The sequence below is a fragment of the Sapajus apella genome, unplaced genomic scaffold (genome assembly GCF_009761245.1).
Source record: "Sapajus apella isolate SASKATOON/1434 unplaced genomic scaffold, GSC_monkey_1.0 scaffold12, whole genome shotgun sequence".
Classification (NCBI taxonomy): Eukaryota; Metazoa; Chordata; class Mammalia; order Primates; family Cebidae; genus Sapajus; species Sapajus apella.
The window spans coordinates 5,010,956-5,033,453 of NW_022436952.1; the positions used below are offsets into that span (position 1 = coordinate 5,010,956).

General features: G+C 41.7%; 1 protein-coding gene across 1 annotated transcript in view; it reads left to right on the forward strand.

Annotated features, from left to right (window-relative positions):
• Positions 1–21,476, forward strand: part of FBXO47 (F-box protein 47) — a 29,363-nt gene extending 7,887 nt beyond the window's left edge. The window contains exons 4-11 of the mRNA XM_032279256.1: positions 1,070–1,146; positions 4,034–4,111; positions 6,990–7,098; positions 11,357–11,533; positions 12,449–12,595; positions 13,258–13,400; positions 18,748–18,907; positions 20,546–21,476. Coding sequence (XP_032135147.1) covers positions 1,070–1,146; positions 4,034–4,111; positions 6,990–7,098; positions 11,357–11,533; positions 12,449–12,595; positions 13,258–13,400; positions 18,748–18,907; positions 20,546–20,661 — 1,007 coding nt within the window. The 3' untranslated portion in view covers positions 20,662–21,476. The remainder of the gene's footprint in view (positions 1–1,069; positions 1,147–4,033; positions 4,112–6,989; positions 7,099–11,356; positions 11,534–12,448; positions 12,596–13,257; positions 13,401–18,747; positions 18,908–20,545) is intronic.
• Positions 21,477–22,498: the final 1,022 nt, after the last annotated feature.

The following is a 22,498-nucleotide window of genomic DNA, read 5'->3' on the forward strand; positions in this document are numbered from 1 at the left end:
CAACGTATTGCCATTTTAGGAAAATAGAACGTTTAAAGTTAGAGGAAACAAATCATACATTTCTTGTCACTGTAGTGCAAATTACATATCTCACTGAGAAATTGAGGGTTTTTTTCTTTTTAAAGTATCTACACAAAATTCTATACATTCTTTACATGTGAGTCCCATAAAAGGATATCTTTGAAGGAAGAGATGGGTATTTCATCCTAACTGGATACTTTCTGTGGGGAAAAAAAAATCTAGCGTCTGAAATTTTAAGTACTTATGACTTAAATTTTTGTATTTGGAGAGAGGGATACAAAATCTGATTTTTCTGCTCAACGTGATGGTTCACACCTGTAATCCCAGTGCTTTGGGAGGCCAAGGTGGAAGGATCACTTGAGCCCAGGAATTTGAGAGCAGTCTGGACAACATAGCAAGCCTCTGTCTCTAAGAAAAAAAAAAAATTCTTTTTAATTAGCTGAGCTTGTTGGCATACACCTGTGGTCCTAGCTACTTGGGAGGCTGAAGTGGGAGGATCGCAACAGCCCAGAAGGTCAAGACTGCAGTGAGCCATGATGGCACACCACTGCACTCCAGCCTGGGCAACAGCACAAGACCCTGTCTCAAAAAAAAAAAAAAAAAGAAATCTGTTTTCTCATTCTTTCCCTGTTTTAGATTAACAGCTCTTAAAATATTTTCCTTTGTAGACATGAGGTTAATTTCAAGATATACTGAAATCTGCTTTCTATGGAATAAAGACAAAATTTCTCTAGTGTGTCTTCGTCTTGTTATTTTATCTTTTTGAATATACATGTTTTTCCACGTATCCTGTAGTAGCAATTTCACAGTTTTTTGCAAGATTTTATGCCAAGGCCTCTTAGATGAGCATCAGCGTCACTTGGTAAATACCATAAATGGTAAGTGTTTGCACCCTTCCTCCCAAACTTACTGTTAAAAACCATATCAACTCATAGTCCACTGTGATATACTGTACTTGACTTTCAGGAAACATTATTCTGTGCTCTATTGATATTCTTAAATTAGTTGTATTGTTGTCATTTTTTCTTGTGTCTCTTTACTTTCTTAGGTCTACTGTTTAAAAGATGCACATTGCTGCTACCCACCAAGGAAAGGCTAAAGTACATTCACAAGATACTCACAGAAGTAAGATCATACTTCTAAATTAGTTTACAATCTTGATTTCCAGTAAAGATAATTTATTATTATCTTACGCTCATTTTACTCTATATTAGTAGGATTTCATGAATTAGCACTAAAAAATTGATTTGTGATAATCTAATACTTCACCAAGTACTTAGAGATTATATAATGTCAAAATATAGTAATCTTTTACTTATTATAAAACAATTTTCGTATGTAACTTAGTACATCATTCAAGTTTATTAGGTTTCCCAGAGTATAAAGCTTATTTACACTAAATACAAATCCTAAGGAAGTTTTAAAGTAGTGATTTAGATATTGTATTAAAGTGAAATAATTTCTGAATGTTGCAATTTTATTGTTTAAATGTATAGAAACATAGGAAAGCGTTTTTAATATGTAAAACGACAAACCTTTTATGATAATAGACTTGGAAATGTGTATCATTATGTTTGGGCATAGTCTCTTTATAAGACTCAGTTTTAATATACAAATCTGAGCACATATCCAACTCTGATGGTTCAGTTCCACACTCAGTGATATCCACTGTTTTTGATGGACTTTTTCATATCAGCATTTGCATTGAGTTCTGGTCTATATTATTGCAGCAGCTTCCCAGATGATCTTTCTGCCATCCAATTTACTGGATCCAAACCCTTCTGTGTGCTGAATCAAGATTAATCTTCCTAAGAGGCATCACACTCATCAACATAACTTTCTTTTTTTTTTAATTTTTTTATTTTTGGGACAGAGTGTTGCTCTGTCACCCAGGCTGGAGTGCCACAGTGGTACAATCACTGCAACCTCTGCCTCTCAGGTTCAAGTGATTCTCCTGCCTCAGCCTCCCAAGTAGCTGGGATTACAGGCACATGCCATCATACCCAGCTAATTTTTTCTTTTTTAGTAGAGATGGGGTTTCACTGTGTTAGGATGGTCTCAAGCTCCTGACCTCATGATCTCCCCGCCTTGGCCTCCCAAAGTGCTGGGATTACAGGCATGAGCCACTGCACCCAGTCAACATAACTTTCTTGTATAAAAATCTTTTGCCGGGCACAGTAGCTCATGCCTATAATCCTGGCACTGTAGAAGTCCAAGGCAGGTGGATCACCTAAGGTCAGGAATTCGACACCAGACTGGCCAACATGGCGAAACCTCATCTCTACTAAAAATACAAAATTTAGCCAGGCGGGCCTGGTGGTGTCTGTAATCCCAGCTACTTGGGAGGCTGAGTCAAGAGAATTGCTTAAACCCAGGAGGTGGAGGTTGCAGTGAGCCAAGATTGCACCATTGCACTCCAGCTTGCGTGACAGAGCAAAAACTCCATCTAAAAAACAAAACAAACTTTCAATGGCTACTCAATTTTTTGACAAGATAGGGTCCAAAGTCCATTGCTGGCCAAGTACAGTGGCTCATGCCTATAATCCCAGCATTCTGGGAGGCTGAAGCAGGAGAATCATTCAAGCCCAAGAATTTGAGACCAGCCTGGGCAACATAGTGAGACCACATCTCTCCCAAAATTTAAAAAAAAAAAAAAAAAAAAAAACAATTAGCCAGGTGCACTGGCCCTGGCTGTGGTCTCAGTTATTTGGGAGGCTGAGGTGGAAGGATTGGCTTGAGACCGTGGGTTGGAGGCTCCACTGAACTCTGATCATGCCACTGCCCTCCAACCTGGATGACAAAGTGAGACCCTGTCTCAAACAAACAAAAACAAAGCCAATTGCTGATATTTACTGTTTTCCCCACAATGCCACCTTATTTTCCACTTCTTTGAGCCTAATTAAACTGGTCATTCAAATAAACATTTTTGTACGTGCATACAGTTTTGTTCTTTTTGTTTCTCTCACCAATTCTTTCCATTCTTTCCATCTAAATTTTAAGACGTTGCTTATTTCACATTGTCTTCATAAGTTTTTCTGATCATTCCCAAATGTATCTTTATCCTGTTTTTTGTTTGTTTGTTTGTTTGTTTGTTTGTTTGTTTTTGAGATGGGAGTTTCACTCTTGTTGCCCAGGCTGAAGTGCGGCAATGCGATCTCAGCTCACTCCTCCAGCCTGCAACCTGTACCTCCCAGATTCAAGTGAATCTCCTGCCTAAGCCTCCCAAGTAGCTGGGATTTCAGGTTCCCTCCACCATGCCCGAGTAATTTTTGCATTTTTAGTAGAGACGGGGTTTTATCACGTTGGCCAGGCTGGCCTCGAACTCCTGACCTCAGATGATCCACCTGCCTCAGCCTCCCAAAGTCTGGGATTGCAGGCATGAGCCACCGCACCTGGCATATCCTGTTTTCATACTGTCTGATAACATTTATACATATTCTAACCTGAATTATTATAATAAATTCACATGTCTGTATCTTATTCTCTTAAACTGTGGACCAGGTGTGGTGGCTTACACCTGTAATCCCAGCACTCTGGGAGGCCAAGGCGGGTGGATCACCTGAGATCAGGAGTTCAAGACTAGCCTGGCCAACATGATGAAACCCCATCTCTACTAAAAATATAAAAAAAATTAGCCGTGCATGGAGGTGCACATCTGTAATTCCAGCTACTCAGGAGGCTGAGGTACCAGAATCACTTGAACCTGGAGGCAGAGGTGCAGTGAGCTGAGATCGTGCCACTGCACTCCAGCATGGGCAACAGAGCAAGACTCTGTCTCAAAAAATAAAAATAAAAAATTATTATTATTATGAAATAAATTATGAACTCCTTGAGAGTAGACACTTTTATACTTCTTTTATAATCCCCACCTATGTAACACAGTGCAGATCAGAATAGGTACGGAAAAAATTCTTGCTTATTTCCATTAAATTTGAATGTCAAACCATTGTTCCACCATTGTCAAACTATAGTTACACTGAAAAGGAGGCATTAACAGTTGTTCTCTTTACAGGTTTCCTGCTTTAAATTCAGTGGCTGTGCAGCTCCTATGCAGTGTTTAGGATTCACATGTTATGGCATGTTTTTACAGGTACTTTTTTTTAATGAGAGAAGAAAAAGGCTACCTTTTGAACTTCAGAGTATGCAATCTCTCTTTTCATAGGTTAATAAAGTTATAACAATCTTAAAAAGAGCAAAATAAAATTATAAAGATTGAGAATGTATTAATCTAATAGTGTGTTTGCTATCTCAGATTTTCATTTTTAGTTTCTCAGAGGTAAAAAAATGTTTGACATTTATTTATCCCCCAAACCATTCTATATCCTGAATGAAGGTTATTCCTCCTAAAGAATTGGTATCCTTGGCTGGGCACGGTGGCTCACACCTGTAATTCCAGCACTTTTGGAGGGCGAGATGGGTGGATCACGAGGTCAAGAGTTTGAGACCAGCTTGACCAACATGGTGAAACCCTGTCTCAACTAAAAATAGAAAAATTAGCCGGGTGTGGTGGCATGCTCCGATAATCCCAGCTACTTTGGAGGCTGAGGCAGGAGAATTGCTTGAACCCAGGAGACCGTTGTAGTGAGCCGAGATCACACCACTGCAGATATCTATATCTGTCTGTTGTCCAGGCTGGAGTGCAATGGCACGATCTTGGCTCACTGCAACCTCAGCTTCCCAGGTTCAAGTGATTCTCCTACCTCAGCCTCTTGAGTAGCTGGGATGATAGGTGCCCACCACCACACCCAGCTAATTCTTTTTTTTGTGTGTATTTTTAGTAGAGATGGGGTTTCACCATGTTGATCAGGCTGGTCTTGAACTCCTAACCTCAAGCAATCCACCCGCCTCAGCCTCCCAAACTGCTGGGATTATAGGCGTGAGCCACCACACCTGGCAACATGTATTGACTAATTTAAATCTACAGCAACCTTGTGAGATAGACACTGCACCCATAAGAATCTTGCTCTGCTCAGCCTACCAGCCCCCAACTCCTACCCACCCAGATTCCAGGGGTTTAAGCCCTCCTACTAGTCCTCTTCCAAGACAGATTTTTCCTATTTAATTTTGTTTTTTTCTTGTTTCTTTCTTTCTTTAGGATATGTAATACATACGTATGTATTCATGTACAATTCCAAGGGTACAAAATGTATAAAGTAAAAAGTTAGTCTCCCTCCTTGTCCGCTGAGTTCCCTTCACCAGAAATAATTACTGTTACAGTTTCTTGTATGTCCTCCTACAGGGAATAAGATTAATTTTTATTAATTAATTAATTTCTGAGGCCCAGCCTCGCTCTGTCACCCAGGCTGGAGTGCAGTAGTGTGATCTCAGCTTACTGCAGCCCCTGCCTCCCAGGTTCAAGCAATTCTCCTGCCTCAGACTCCCAAGTAGCAGGGATTACAGGTATGCGCCACCATACCCAGCTAATTTTTGTACTTTTAGTAGAGACAGAGTTTCGCCATGTTGGTCAGGCTGGTCTCAAACTCCTGACCTCAGGTGATCCTCCTGCCTCAGCCTCCCAAAGTGCTGGGATTACAGACATTAGCCACCACAACTGGCCAGATTATTATTATTATTTATTTTATTTTTTTTTTTCGAGATGGAGTCTCACTCTGTTACCCAGGCTGGAGTGCAGTGGCACGATTTCGGCTCACTGCAACCTCAGCTTCCTGGATTTAGGTGATTATCCTGCCTCAGCCTTCCAAGTAGCTGGGATTTCAGGCACCCGCCACCGCGCCTGGCTATTTTTTTTTTCTTTTTTCTTTTTTGTTCTTGTTCCGAATAGTAATTTTGTTGTTGTTGTTTGTTTTGTTAGTAGAGACAAGGTTTCACCACGTTGGCCAGGCTGGTTTTGAACTCCTGACCTCAGGTGATCTACCTGCCTTGGCCTCCCAAAGTGCTAGGATTACAGGCATGAGCCACTGTGCCCAGCCAGTACGTTTTTTGGTTGTTCACATTCAAAAGTCATAAATAGCTGGGCACAGTGATTCATACCTGTAATTCCAGCACTTTGGGAGGCCGAGGCAGGCGGATTATCTGAGGTAAGGAGTTCAAGTCCAGCCTGGCCAGCATGGCAAAAACCCATCTCTACCAAGAAAAAAAAAATTACAAAAAGTCATAAATGCTCAGAATTGTCACACTAAAATTCGATCACTCTCATTTATAAGCAATATCATAAATGACAACTGGCAGGGTGAAAGAGGTTCTCTAGTCTTAAATCCATAGCGTGGTTGTGAGTCACATATCTAAACTGTGTTCAGGGTTTTGCCCTTACTTTGTTATTTGCCTCATATTGTCAAAGTTCAGGATTCAGTGCCATTGAAATGTTGCTCAAACAAAAAAGTTCTCTCCATTGCACTCCAGCCTGGGCAACATAGCAAGATTCCATCTCAAAAAAAAAAAAAAAAAAAAAAAAAGTTATCTAAAAAGATACTTCTCCAACCCAACCCAAAAAAAAAAAAAAACCTGGATTTTGGAGATTTCCAAGTTTTGTTTATGTAAATTTGTTGTTAATTTGATACTTCTATAATGAATAAAAATTATACCTCACCTTAATCAAGTACTAAAAACAGTTACACTCATAAGATAGTGGTGACTTTTGTTTTTGTTGTTGTTGTTGTTGTTTGAGACAGAGCTTCAATCTTGTCACCCAGGCTGGAGGGCAATGGCGTGATCTCAGCTCGCTGCAACCTCCGACACCTGGATTCAAGCAATTCTTCTGACTCAGCTCCTGAGTAGCTGGGATTACAGGCACCCGCCACCATGCCAGGCTAATTTTTGTATTTTTAATAGAGACAGGGTTTCACCATGTTGACCAGGCTGGTCTCGAACTACTAACCTCAGGTCATCTGCCTGCCTTGGCCTCCCAAAGTGCTGGGAATACAGGCGTGAGCCACTGTGCCCAGTGTGACTTATGTTTCGATTTGATAGTCTGAACATCTGCAGTGTTTCCTTTATTTTATTTTCCTCAGACCTTAACAGCAGGTTGGGATGAACTTGAGTGCCATCGCGTTTATAATTTCTTATGCGAACTGACCAATCTCTGCCGCAAGATGCAAATGGTTGTCTGCAGCAAACCAGGTAAAAAAAAAAAAAAATACAATTCGCACATAATATTATAGAGATTAAAATAGAAAAAAAAAACAGAGTTTTAAAAATGTATTTAAAAATAATTTTGACCAGGTGTGGTGGCTTATGCCTAAAATCCTAGCACTTTGGGAAGCCAAGGTGGGAGGATCACTTTAGTCCAGAAGTTAAAGAGCAGCCTAGGCAACATAGTAAGACCTTGTCTCTACAAAAAATAAAAAATTATCCAGGCATGGTGGTGCATGCCTGTGGTCCCAGCTACTCAGGAGGCTGGAGGTGGAAAGATCATTTGAGCCTGGGAGGTCGAGGCTGCAGTAAGCTGTGATTGCACCACTGCACTCAGCCTGAGCAACAGAGTGAGACCCTGTCTTGATAAATAAATAAATAGTGGGTCACGTGCCGTGGCTCACAACTGCAATCCCAACACTTTGGGAAGCCGAGGCAGACAGATCACTTGAGACCGGGAGTTCAAGACCAGCCTGGGCAACATAGCAAGACCTCGTCTCTAAAAAAAAAAAAAAAAAAAGAAAAAGAAAATATTAGCCAGGCGTGATGGCATGTGCCTGTACTCCCAGTTACTCAGGAGGCTAAAGTGGGAAGATCGCTTGAGCCCCTGAAGGTCGAGGCTGCAGTGAGCCATCATTGCACTACAGCATTCTAGCATGGGCAATGGAGTGAGACACTCTAAGAAAAGCAAAGGAATAGTAATATACCATTTTGCATTCCATTGGGATGGCTAGAAGCAGAAAGTTCGTTTAAGATAGTGTTAGTGAGAATGTGACAACAATCCTCATATATTGCTGGAGGCAATGTATAACAGTGTAGCCACTTTGCAAAATAGTCTGACAGTTTCTCAAATGATTAAACATTGAGTTATCATATGATCCATCAATTTTACTTATAGGTGTATAGCCCCAGGAGAAATGAAAACATGTCCACACAGAAACTTTGTGCATGAATGGTTTTATTGTCATTTTGTTTTGTTTTGAGACACAGTGTAGCTCTATCACCCAGGCTGAAGGGCAGGGGCACAATCTTGGCTCGCTGCAACCTCCACTTCCTGGGCTCAAGCAACCCTCTACTTCCTGGGCTCAAGCATTCCTCCAACCTCAGCCTCCCGAGTAGCTGGTACTACAGTCACATACCAGCATGCCCAGCTAACTTTTTTGGTACTTTTTGTAGAGATGGGGTTTCACTATGTTGTCCAGCCTGGTCTCGAACTCAAATGATCTGCCTGCCTTGAGCTCCCAAAGTGCTGGGATTACAGGCATGAGCCATCACTCCTGGCCTGCATGAATGTTAATAGCAGCATTATTCATATTAGCTAAAAGATGGAAGCATCCCAAATGTCCATCAGTGTGTCAATAGGTAAACAAAATGTAGTAATACATCCATACCATAGAATATTATTTGACCATTAAAAAAAATTAGGTGGCCAGGCACAGTGGCTCACACCTGTAATCCCAGCACTTTAGGAAGCCGAGGTGGGCGGATCACGAGGTCAGGAGTTCGAGACCAGCCTGGCCAACATGGTGAAACCCCATCTCTATTAAAAATACAAAAAATTAGCTGGGTGTGGTGGCACATGCTTGTGATCCCAGCTACTCAGGAGGCTGAGGCAGAGAATTGCTTAAACCCGGGAGGCAGAAGTTGCAATGAGCTTAGATAGTGCTGCACTCCAGCACTCCAGCCTGGGCAACAGAGTGAGACTCCGTCTCAAAAAAAAAAAAAAAAAAAAAAAAAAAAAAAAAAATGAAGTGCTATGGAGGTTTGGAGAGGGAGAGAATCAGGAAGAATAGCTAGTGGATGCTGTGCTTAATGTCTAGGTGATAGGGGGATGGGGAGCAAGGGGAGGGATAACATTAGGAGAAATACCTAATGTAGATGATGGGTTGATGGGTGCAGCAACCCCCCATGGCACATGTGTACCTATGTAACAAACCTGCACGTTCTGCCCACGTATCCCAGAACTTAAAGTATAATAAAAATAAATAAATATCTACATGATGGAATGATCTGTGCAGCAAACCACCATGGCACACATTTACCTGTGTAACCTGCACATCATGCACATGTACCCCTGAACTTAAAAGTTGAAGAAAAAAAAAAAAGAATGAAGTGCTGATATATGCTACAACATGGATGAACATTGAAAACACTGTATTAGGTGAAATAGCCAGTCACAAAATACCACATACTATATTATTTCATTCATATAAAAATCCAGAATAGGGGCTGGGTGTGGTGGCTCATACCTGTAATCCCAGCCCTTTGGGAGGCTGAGGTAGGTGGATCACCTGAGGTCAAGAATTTGAGACCAGCCTGTCCAACATGGTGAAACCCCATCTCCACTAAAAATACAAAAAAATTAGCCAGTCATGCTGGTGAGTACCTGGGATCCCAGCTACTCTAGAGGCTGAGACAGGAGAATCACTTGGAGAAAGGAGAATCACTTGAACCCAGGAGACAGAGGTTGCAGCGAGCTGAGATCGCACCACTGCACCCCAGTCTGGGTAGTGAGTGAGACTCTGTCTAAAAAAAAAAAAAATCCAGAATAGGGAAATCTATGGAGATGGAAAGTAGAGTATTAGTTGCTTAGGGCCAGAGGTGGTAAAGGACAGAGAGTTAACAGGATGATAGCGAAAATAATAAAATGTCTTTTTGAAGTGATGAAAATGTTCTAAAATTGGCTATGGTGATGGCTGCACATATCTGTGAATATACTAAAAACCATTGAATTTTACATTTTAAATGGATAAATTGTATGGTATGTGATTTATATCTTAGTAAAGTTTTTGAAAAAGTAGTCCTGTGTTAATCTAAAATTTTTGTAGCCAAGTGTGGTAGCTCACGCTTTGTGATCCCAACACTTTGGGAGGCTAAGGTGGGAGGATCACTTGAGTCCAGGAGTTCAAAACCAGCCTGAGCAATAATAGTGAGATCTCTGTCTCTACAAAAAATGAAATTAGCCTGTGGTCCCAGCTACTCGAGAGGCTGAGGTGGGAGGATTGCTTGAGCTTGGGAGTTCAAGGTTGTGGTGGCTATAATCTGTCATGCCGCTGCACTCCAGCTTGGGTGACAGAGCAAGACCCCTTATCTATCAACAACAGCAACATAACATTTTCTTTTTTCTTTTTGAGATAGAATCTAGCTCTGTTGCCCACGCTGGAATGCAGTGGTGATATCTCAGCTCACTGCAACCTCCGTCTCCTGGGTTCAAGAGATTCTCCTGTCTCAGCTCCTTGAGTAGCTGGGATCACAGGCATGTGCCACCATGCCTGGCTGATTTTTTGTATTTTTAGTACAGATGGTTTCGCCTTGTTGGCCAGGTTGATCTTGAACTCCTGACCTCAAGTGATCCTTCCACTTTGGCTTCACAAAGTGCTGACATTATAGGCATGAGTCACCATACCTGGCCATAAAATTTTCATAGATGAGGCCGGGCATGGTGGCTCACACCTGTAATCCCAGCACTTTGGGAGGCCAAGATGGGAGGATTTCAATGCCAGTCTGAAGGAGGAGTTCAAGACCAGTCTGGCCAACATGGTGAAACCCCATCTCTACTAAAAATACAAAAATCTGCTAGGTGTGATGATGGGTGCCTGTAATCCTAGCTACTTGGGAGGTTGAGGCAGGAGAGTTGCTTAAACCCTGGAGGCTGAGGTTGCAGTGAGCCAAGATCATGCCACTGCACTCCAGCCTGGGCAACAAAGTGAGACTCTGTCTCAAAAAAAAAATCTTTCATAGAGGAAAATTATACTTTCAGTACAAAGTATATTAATGATATATGTCTTTGACCTTTCTCTAAATTTATTTATTTATAAATCCAAAATTGTACAAGAGTCTGATAAGCTTAAGCATGTCTTTTTTTCTTTCTTTCTTTCTTTCTTTAAGATGGAGTTTCACCATGATGGCCAGGCTGGTCTTGAACTCCTGACCTCAGGTGATCCACCCACCTTGGCCTCCCAAAGTGCTAGGATTACAGGCGTGAGCCACAGCGCCTGGCCAAGCATGTCTTTTGATTGACCCATTATTCAAAGTATTGACTATAAATCAGGAAGGTATGAGTAAGTAAGTAGATAGACAAATTATGAAGTTAGGGTAGTTTAAGAATAATCTCTTGGTTACTTCCTGTTTAGAAATCTAGTTTACTATCACCAACCATAATGGTTAATAAGTTGATCTGGTCACTATTCAATATGCACAGCAGCCTTTCTAGGAAGAATGATTTACAATTCTTTTGCCTTCATAGGAAGTTCCCGAAAACTGGAGTTAAGGATCAGACTCTTCTGTAGGAATGTCCTGCTTGATCATTGGACACATCGAAGTGATTCTGCTTTTTGGTTGACACAAATATTAAAACCATGGCCAATGGTGAACCAGGCAAGATTACTGTACATCATCTTTGGGCCAGTATCTCCTCAGGATGGTGAGCACCCATTTTTCAGGGATGTATGTTACATAACTGGTTCATTATTTTGACTTTAGGAAGCATATATACACACATACACACACAAACACACACACACACTTTTTTTTTTTTTTAGACAGTCTTGCACTATCACCCAGGCTACAGTGTAGTGGCATCATCATAGCTCACTGCAACCTCAAACTCCTGGGCTCAAGGGATTGTCCTGCCTCAGCTTCCCTAGTAGCTGGGACTACAGGTCCATGCCACTACACCTGGCTAGATTTTTATTTTTTGTAGAGACAGGGTCCCACTTTGTTACCTAGGTTGGTCTCGAACTTCTGGGCTCAAGTGATCCTCCCACCTTGGCCTCCCCAAGTGCTAGGATTACATACATCAGCCACTGTGCCTGGCTAAGAAGCATATACACACAAACATACACATACACAGACACACACACACATACACACATTTTTTTTTAGACAGTCTTGCTCTGTTACCCAGGCTGGAGTGCAGTGGCACAATCTCCGCTCACTGCAACTTCTGCCTCTCAGGTTCAGGCAATTCTCATCCCTCAGCCTCCCGGGTAGCTGGGACTACAGGTGCACACCACCATGCCTGGCTAATTTTTGTATTTTTAGTAGAGACAGGGTTTCACCATATTGGCCAGCCTGTTATCTAACTTCCAACCTTAAGCGATCCGCCCACCTCAGCCTCCCAAAATGTTGGGATTACAGGTGTGAGCCACCACATCCAGCCAGAAATGTTCATATCTATACTGTTACCAGGATTTACTTCTCGTTATGAAAGTTAAAATGAAAGTAGCTTGTATAAGTAATGAGATTCCATTATGCAATTCACTTTCCTCTTTAAACAAGTCTTTATCATAAAGCCAACTAACTATTCTATCACAGCCTCGTTTTTCTTTCAATTCAGGACAGGTGGTTTGGCAGAAAATGATAGAAGAACCTACAGATGAATTCAGTCTGAAAGGCTTGGCTGATGCCATTAAGTTATTATATGACTCTGGCACTAAAGAGTGGACAGCAGATGATGTCATCAGTCTTGTAGATGAACTATCAGGTAAAAAATACATTTATTAACATAGAACAATAGAAATTTATTGTTAAAATACAGTTATAAAATTGTAAGGGCAATTCTACAGGTAACAAATGATGTGCCTGTTGGAAATTACTGAATTCTCTAAAATATTTAAAGAGTTTGGCATTATGTTTGAAGAGAATGCATATAATCAATTTCCTTTGCTTGCCAGTTTTATAAATAAATATTTATTATTATTATTTCAAACCCTCTTCGTTGAATTAGCTCAATTACTCCCATGTTGTAAATTCTCAGAAACACCCTTCTAGGTTCTGTAAGAAGCCCTATTCTGCAGGTAAACGAGAGGTGAAACAATTTTTTCCATTCCTGCGTAATCCTTTAGATTCTAAAGTTTACAAGATTGCTTTCCTTGCACAGGATTAGACTGCTTTGCCTGCTGACCTATGTGTAGGAGAATTGCTTTGATTATATTATTAGTATATTTGTAAGAGCCTCAATGACATGGCAATAATCTGTCTCTGACTGAAAGCCATAATTGGAAAACTACAGCATTTTTTATGAGCATTTCTCTTGGCACTAATTGTACTTCCAATAAAGTGATATAATATTGCATGTGCTTAATGGTGTTTACTATAGCTATTGTGTGATTTCTCATTAAATAATTATTCTTCCTCTAATAAAAGTGGTTCCCCATGAGTGGCTTCTAGAGAATAATGCACGTCTCCTAATGCTAACTGGAAACAACATCTGTCTCACTTTCATGGCTAGTAAAGCTGTGAATGGACGGGCCATTGAACTGGCAAGGTTCATAGTCTTTTTGGCTTTGGTAAGTAAAAAATAAGTTTTTCTCTAGCAAGTTGTTCAACACTACAATTGACCTACTAGAGAGCTGAAGGGACTGAAATGTGCACAAAACATTTTATAAAAATGAGTTTTAAAGTATGTATTTTTAATGTTTCTGTTTCAAAATATTAAAACACATCTAATAAACTATAATATTTGGAATCATCCCTTCTATTAACCTCTCCCCACTGCAAGTCTGGATTGTCATTATATAGTTCTGCTAAGTTATATGTATATTTTTAAATTCCATCCCGTTTGATTTGCTTCAAAATAATCACTGTGGGAGTGGGATGGGGAGAGGACTTGGGAATAAATGGGGGTGGAGTTGAAACAAGATTGGTAATTGTTGAAACTGGGAAGTGAATACTAGGAGTAGATATTATTCTCTCTAATTTTGTATAGTCAAAATGTTTCAAAATAAAAAGTCTTAAACATATATTTAGTCTGGGCAAGATGGCTCATGCCTCTAAACCCAGCACTTTTGAGAGGCTGAGGCAGGAGGATCGCTTGAGCCCAGGAGTTCAAGACTAGCCTGGGAAACATGGTGAAACCTGTCTCTACGAAAAAATACAAAAATTAGCTGGGCGTGGTGGCAACATCTGTGGTCCCAGCTACTAAAGAGGCCAAGGTAGGAGGATTGATTGAGCCTGGGAGTTCAAGGTTACCGTGAGCCACAATTGTGCCACTGTACTCCAGCCTGGGCAACAGAGTGAGACCCTCTCAAAACACACACACACACACACACACACACACACACACACACACACACACGTATAACATATATAAAAATAATTAATATTCATTTAACACAGATTTATTGAGTGTTTACTATGGGCCATAAATTATGAGATTCTAGGACTATGGAAAGTAATAGAAAAAAATTCTGACTACAAGCATTGAAATAGTCTTTGTTTTAGTTTTTGTTTCTTTTGAGATGGAGGCTCGCTCTGTCGCCCAGGCTAGAGTGCAGTGTTGTGATCCCAGCTCACTGCAACCTCTGCCTCCAGCAATTCTCTTGCCTTAGCCTCTGAGTAGCTGGGATTACAGGCACGTGCCACCACACCCGGCTAATTTTTGTATTTTTAGTAGAGATGGGGTTTGGCCGTGTTGCTCAGACTGGTGTTGAACTCCTGACCTCAAGTAATCCATCTGCCTGCCAGTGCTGGGATTACAGGCATGAGCCACCGCCTCCAGCCTGAAACAGTCTTTTAAGAAATACCAAGATAGGCCGGGCGCGGTGGCTCAAGCCTGTAATCCCAGCACTTTGGGAGGCTGAGGTGGGTGGATCACGAGGTCAAGAGATCGAGACCATCCTGGTCAACATGGTGAAACCCCGTCTCTACTAAAAATACAAAAACATTAGCTGGGCATGGTGGTGCGTGCCTGTAATCCCAGCTACTCAGGAGGCTGAGGCAGGAGAATTGCCCGAACCCAGGAGGCAGAGGTTGCGGTGAGCCGAGATCACGCCATTGCACTCCAGCCTGGGTAACATGAATGAAACTCCGTCTCAAAAAAAAAAAAAAAAAAAAGAAATACCAAGATAGGCTGGGCATGGTGGCTTATGCCTGTAATCCCAGCACTTTGGGAGGCTGAGGTGGGCAGACCACTTGAGTTTAGGAGTTTGAGACCAGCCTGGGCAACATGGTGAAACCACGTTTCTACAAAAAAATAAAATTATCTGGCGTGGGCGCCTGTAGTCCCAGTTGAGGGGCTGAGGCAGAAGAAATGCTTGAATCTGAGAGGTCAAGGCTGCAGTGAGCCAAGATTGCATCACTGTATTCAGCCTGGGTGACAAAGTAAGAGCCAGTCTGGGAAAAAAAAAAAAAAAAAAAAAAAAGCTGGGTGGGGTGCAATGGCTCATGCCAGTAATCCTAACACTTTGGGAGGCCAAACCCAAAAGATCAGTTGAGCCCAGGAGTTCAAGCACACAGCAGGACCCTGTCTCTACAATATATTTTTTTTAATTGGCCGGCGCAGTTGTTCATGCCTGTAATCTCAGCACTTTGGGAGACCGAGGCGGGTGGATCACCTGAGGTCAGAAGTTTGACACCAGCCTGGCCAACGTGGTAAAATGCCAAGTCTACTAAAAATACAAACATTAGCTGGGTGTGGTGGTGGGTGCCTGTAATCCCAGCTACTCGGAAGGCTGAGGCAGGAGAATCACTTGAGCCAGGGAGGCGGAGGTTGCAGTGAGCAGGAGATCGTGCCACAGCACTCCAGCCTGGGCAACAGGGTGAGACTCTATCTCAAAAATAATAATAATAATAAGGCCGGGTGCAGTGGCTCATACCTGTAATCTCAGCACTTTGGGAGGCCAAAGCAGGCGATCACCTTAGGTCGGGACTTCAAGACCAGCCTGACCAACATGGAGAAACCCAGTGTCTACTAAAAATACAAAAAAATTAGCCAGGCATGGTGATGAATGCCTGTAATCCCAGCTACTCAGGAGACAGAGGCAGGAGAAGTGCTTGAACCCGGGAGGCAGAGGTTGTGGTGAGCCTAGATCATGCCATTGCACTCCAGCCTGGGCAACAAGAGTGAAACTCTGTCTCAAAAATAAATTAATTAAATAATAAATAATTGTAAAAATTTGCCAGTCATTGTGGCATGGATGCCTGTTATCTCAGCTACTCAGGAGGCTGAGGTAGGAGGATCACTTGAGTCTGGGTGGTCAAAGCTATAGTGAGCCAAGATAGTACCACTGCACTCTAGCCTGGGCAACAGAATGAGACCCCATTTCAAAAAATAAATAAGTAAATAAAAGTCTGGGTGCAGTGGTTCATGTCTGTTATCCCAGTTCTTTGGGAGGCTGAACCCAGAGGATTATTTGAAGTCAGAAGTTCAAGACCATGCTGGGCAACATGGCAAAAGCCTCAACTCTATAAAACATTAAAAAAAAAAAAAAGAAAAAAAAAAGACTAGCTGGGTGTGATGCTATATGCCTATCATCCTAGCTACTCAAGAGGCTGAGGCAGGAGGGTCACTTGAGCCCAGGAGTTTGAAAGTGCAGTGAGCCATGATCACGCCACTGCACTTCAGTCTGCATGACAGAGGGAGACCCTGTCCCTAAAAAATAAGTAAATGAATAGGTGTTCACCAGGCAGATAGAGGGTGGCAGCAGATTATTCAAGGCAGAATAGAAATGGGAGCATGTGACTGTATTCAGGACACTAAGCAGCTCAGTATGATTTCTGAAGGATAAGATGTATAGAAGGGCCGGGCGTGGTGGCTCACACCTGTAATCCCAGAACTTTGGGAGGCTGAGGTGGGCGGATCACCTGAGGTTGGGAGTTCGAGACCAGCCTGACCAACATGGAGAAACCCCGTCTCTACTAAAATAAAATAAAATAAATACAAAATTAGCCAGGAGTGGTGGTACATGCCTGTAATCCCAGCTACTCAGGAGGCTGAGGCAGGAGAATCTCTTTAACCCAGGAGGTGGAGGTTTCGGTGAGCTGCTGAGATCAAACATGGCATTCTAGCTGGGGCAACAAGAGCAAAACTCCATCTCAGAAAAAAAAAAAATGTGCAAAAGAGTGGCAGGAGGTGAGGTTAGACATGAAAGGAGAGGCTAGGTAAGGAAGGGTTTTATGGGCCATTCTGTGGAGCTTGAACACATTTTCTTTTTCTTTTTTTTTTTTTTTTGAGACGAAGGCTCACTCTGTTGCCCAGGCTGGAGTGACAAAATCTCGGCTCACTGCAACCTCCACCTTCTGGGTTCAAGCAATTCCCCTGCCTCAGCCTCCTGAGTAGCTGGGATTACAGAAGCCTGCAACCATTCCCAGCTAATTTTTGTATTTTTAGTAGAGATGGGGTTTCACCATGTTTGTCAGGATGGTTGGTCTTGAACTCCTGACCTCATGATCCACCCGCCTTGGCCCCCTAAAGTGCTGGGATTACAGGTGTGAGCCACCATACCTGGCCTGAACCCATTTTCTAATAGAGAGCTAGTGAAAAGTCTTATGAATGGGAGAGACAATTGGCTTTGTGTTTTTGGCAGATCACTTTGGCAGCACTATAGCAAATGGAATGGAGAGAAAGTCACTAGGGGTGGGGAAGCCTTCCTAGAAAGCCTTCTCTGATTAACATGTCAGTTCTGATCATTCAAGTTCTCTGAACTGCCTCTGATTTGTCTTCTCTAGTGTCATTTACTATTAGTGTCCTTAAGCCATTGTATGTATTGGGTAGGTCATCTCCCAAAAAGGACTGTAAGCTTTTTGAAATCCAGGATTGTGTCACATTTCTTTCATCATTCCTAGTACAGTACATTACACATAAATAGCCAATAGATCTATCCTAGCACAGTACTATTTTTGTTTATTTATTTGTTTATTTATTTATTTTGAGATGGAGTCTTGCTCTGTCACCCAGGCTGGAGTGCAGTGGCTCGATCTCTGCTCACTGCAACCTCCGGTTCCCAGGATCAAGCGATTCTCCTGCCTCAGCCTCCTAGGTAGCTGGGACTACAAGCATGCACCACCACACCCAGCTAATTTTTGTATTTTGTGGTAGAGACGGGGTTTCACCATGTTGGCCAGGATGGTCTCAATCTCTTGACCTTGTGATTCACCTGCCTCAGCCTCCCAAAGTGCTGGGATTACAGGCGTGAGCCACCGTGCCTGGCCTATTTATTTATTTTTGAGACAGAGTCTGGCTGTGTCACCCAGGCTGGAGTGCAGTGGCCCTATCTCAGCTCACTGCAACCTCCACCTCCTGGGTTCGAGTGATTCTCCTGCCTCAGCCTCCCTAGTAGCTGGAATTCCAGGCATGCACCACTATGCCCAGCTAATTTTTGTATTTTTACTAGAGATGTGGTTTCACCATGTTGGTCAGGCTGGTCTTGTACTTCTGACCTTGTGATCCACCTGCCTTGGCCTCCCAAAGTGCTGCGATTACAAGCATGTGCCACTGCACCCGGCCCGCAGTGGGTGTGGGTTTTGTATTTTAGTAGAGACAGGTTTTTACCATGTTGGCCAGGCTGGTCTCAAACTCCTAACCTCAGCTGATCTGCCAGCCTTAGCTTCCCAAAGTGCTGGGATTACCTGGCCTGTTTTCAATATTAGTTCTTGCATTAGTAAATAATATTCTGTGATAATCTTAAATCAGGCTTTTATTTACTTCATACTTTTTTTCCTGTTAAAATTGTACCATTTGAAAGCAAAATCATATTAGATACAAGAGCATTTCCCATGTATAGTCTCAGTATGGTGTCAGGTATCATAAATTATGTAAAATCACAAAACTATCATTGTTCATTATTGTTCAACATTTTCAAATTCTATAGCTTTCTTCACATGAAGATGTATAATATTTTCTCATGTCTACATCAGGTGTGTGAGAAAGAACTATACTGCATGGATTGGACAGTGAAAATGATGCGAAGAGTCTGTAAAGTCTTTAGCACTCCAGTGGAAAGAAATAACTTCCTACAGAATGTGGCAAATGCATTTGCATGTGTTACAATGGAAATGCTGCAATCAATCATGTCTGGTGAGTAAGATGTACTTGGTGCATAGGATGTGTGTAAAAATGAGCTCTAGTCTCCACCTAAAACAGGGATATTTTTCTATAACAGTCCGAGAAAAAAAAAAAAAGCTATTTCTATGTTGACTTTTTTTTTTTTTTTTGAGATGGAGTCTTGCTCTGTCGTCAGGCTGGAGTGCAATGGCTCTATCTCAGCCCGCTGCAACCTCCACCTCCTGGGTTCATGCAATTCCCCTGCCCCAGCCTCCCAAGTAGCTGGGACTACAAGCTCACACCACCACACCTGGCTAATAAACGGGGTTTCACCATGTTGGCCAGGATGGTCTGGATCTCCTGACCTCGTGATCCACCCGCCTCTGCCTCCCAAAGTGCTGGGATTACAGGCCTGAGCCACTGCACCTGGCCTATGTTGACTTTAAAAAAAAAAAAACTAACAGTAAATAGAGGGATCAGACTTTTTGTTTGTTTTTCCTTGAGATATATTTAGTTCCTGGCTTTTGTCACTTTAAAAATCTGGTATTGTTTTAATGGAGAACATAAAGTTGAAGAGTCTGCTGTGAAAGGAACCCCTCTTTCTGTCTTTTTCTTTTCTTTTCTTTTCTTTCTTTCTTTTTCTTTTTTGACGTGAAATTTTACTTTTGTTGTCTAGGCTAAAGTACAATGGGGCCATCTTGGCTTACCGCAACCTCTGCCATCCAGGTTCAAGCGATTCTCCTGCCTGAGCCTCCTGAGCAGCTGAGATTACAGGCATGCACCACCACATCCGGCTAATTTTGTATTTTTAGTAAACATGGGTTTCTCCATGGTGGTCAGTCTGGTCTTGAACTTTCAGCCTCAGGTGATCCACTCGCCTCAGCCTCCAAAAGTGCTAGGATTACAGGTGTGAGCCACCATACCTGGCTAGGAACCACTTTCAATTTTGCACAGCAAAAATATTAACTATCAACTGTCATTAGCATAATAATATATTTGTAAGTATTATTTTACACCTTTATTAAGTAACCAACATGATAATTAATCCTATTTTACAGATGAGAAAACTAAGGCTTAGAGAAGTTACCTGACTTACCTAACTCATCTCTCAAAGTTAGAAGCAATAAAGCATGGCCGACTGTCCTTTTCTTCTGACTTCTAATCTACTTTTCTTATATAATTCCATGATTTCAGTAGTTAAACTTCTGTGGGATTTGCAGCTTTCTGGAATCCCCTCCCACACGGTGGGAGCAACAAATAAAAAAATAATAATAATTTTTTTTAAAGTCTTCTGTTTAAATATTACTAGGGAAAATTAGAACATCTCATGTTTCAAATAAATTATATACTTACAAGGTGGGTGGATCACCTGAGGTCAGGAGTTCGAGACCAGCCTGGCCAACATGTAGAGACCCGTCTCTACTAAAAATACAAAAATTCACCAGGCGTGGTGATGCATGCCTGTAATCCCAGTTACTTGGGAGGCTGAGACAGGAGAATCGCTTGAATTCAGGAGGTGGAGGTTGCAGTGAGCTGAGATGGTGCCACTGCACTCCAGCCTGAGCAACAGAGTGAGACTCTGTCTCAAAGAATTAATTAATTAAATTTAATGAATTATATGCTTAAAATTTTAACTGTCATTTTCCTTTCTCTACTATGTATGGCATATAGGAGACCGTGATCAAGATGACAGAGGCTTCTTGAATTTGTTCCATCTTGTACATGCTCAGGCTAACTTCCATAAGGAGGTTCTGTATTTGACCATGAATACTCCTCTGTCTACCTAAATACTCAGAAAGCCTTGCCTTTAGAGAACCCCAACGAACTAATGATTAGAGGAGTGCTGCTTTTTCACTCAAAAAATAGCATCCATGGGACTTTTATCATCTAAGTCACCTAAGAATTCAGAAGCTGCATAGAATTTTAGAAGCAACTACTTACATCATTATTAATATAAAAATAGCAGGCAAAATCAAGAATGTACTGAGATTTCTCTGGAAAACAAGCTCTGCCTTTCCAGGTTTTGGTCAACCTAACACCAAGCCAAAGTAGAATGTTAACTGTCCAAGAATCTGGGACCAGCCAACCTCTATGTGTGAATCTTTGAAGCAAGGAAAAATTCTATTTTATCATTAGACCCAAATTCACTAAATAGTATGTATGTTCACTTTGCTTAAGTTGTATAGACATAGCCCAGAATGTTTTGTGAAGATTTGCAATATGGTGTTTGGAATGTGTAGAATACAAATCACAAGTTTTTACCACCTTCTTGGCATATGCTTACAAAGAACGTTATATTTTGTTCATGTTTTACATGAACTAATGGATAATAAACAAAGTATATGTGGGTGTGTCTATAGATATATATATAGATAGATAGATAGATATTTCCTTCTTTAAGATGAATCATATAAAAGGTCTATACATACAGGAAGACATATATTGTCTCAATACAATCAAATCATCTTTTACTGGGGATTCAAATAAAATGTAACAAACAAGAGAAAAATAAAATGAAAGAAAATAGCTATTCTGCTGCCAGCATCTTCACAAATAGTTTTTACTTCTTCCTAAAGCTTTTCTCCCTACCTTAAAAAGTGATATTTGGTTTTGAAAAAATTTACATCAGAAGCAAATGAGTTTTGGACCAATACTGTTGATAAATCTAAATTGTTAAGAGAGATCTTATAATGCAACCTCAAATTCTTTTTTTTTTTTGAGACAGAGTTTCACTCTTGTTACCCAGGCTGGAGTGCAATGGCGCGATCTCGGCTCACCGCAACCTCCGCCTCCTGGGTTCAGGCAATTCTCCTGCCTCAGCCTCCTGAGTAGCTGGGATTACAGGCACGCACCACCATGCCCAGCTAATTTTTTGTATTTTTAGTAGAGACGGGGTTTCACCATGTTGACCAGGATGGTCTCGATCTCTTGACCTCGTGATCCACCCGCCTCGGCCTCCCAAAGTGCTGGGATTACAGGCTTGAGCCACCGCGCCCGGCCCTTCCTCAAATTCTTTATTAGACTTTACTGAGTACTGGCTCTTTCCTGCCCTGGACAAGAATTGAGCAGCTTGTCACGACTGGGAAAGGAGGACCTGCAACCATCTGGCTTGGTCTCTGTTAATGACGTCTCTCCCTCCAAACCCCATTAAGGACTGGGAGAGGCAGAGCAAGCCTCAGAGCCCAGGCCTTGGTGGTTATTAAGATGTTAAGTTGTTTGCTGCAAATTTCGGTGATTTGATCAATAAAGAGTAATTTCTTCCTAAATAAATAAAACTCTCCTGGCTAAAAAAAAAAAAAGTGATATTTGGCTGGGTGCAATGGCTCATGCCTGTAATCCCAACAATTTTGGAGGCTGAGGCAGGAGGATCCCTTGAGTCCAGGAGTTGGAGGCTGCAGTGAATTATGATTGCACCATTGCACTCCAGCCTGGCAACAGAGTGAGACCCTGTTTCTAAAAACAAACAAACAAAAACAAGATTTGATGAAGGAAACTAAAAGTATGACTGGTTTACAGCAGCTCCTGAGAGAGTGAAGGTTCAGTTCTCTTGGCTCAATTATATAGATTCCAAGAAGCTGCAGGACTATTTCAGTCTGACTAGTCACTGCTGCTCTTACTTTTACT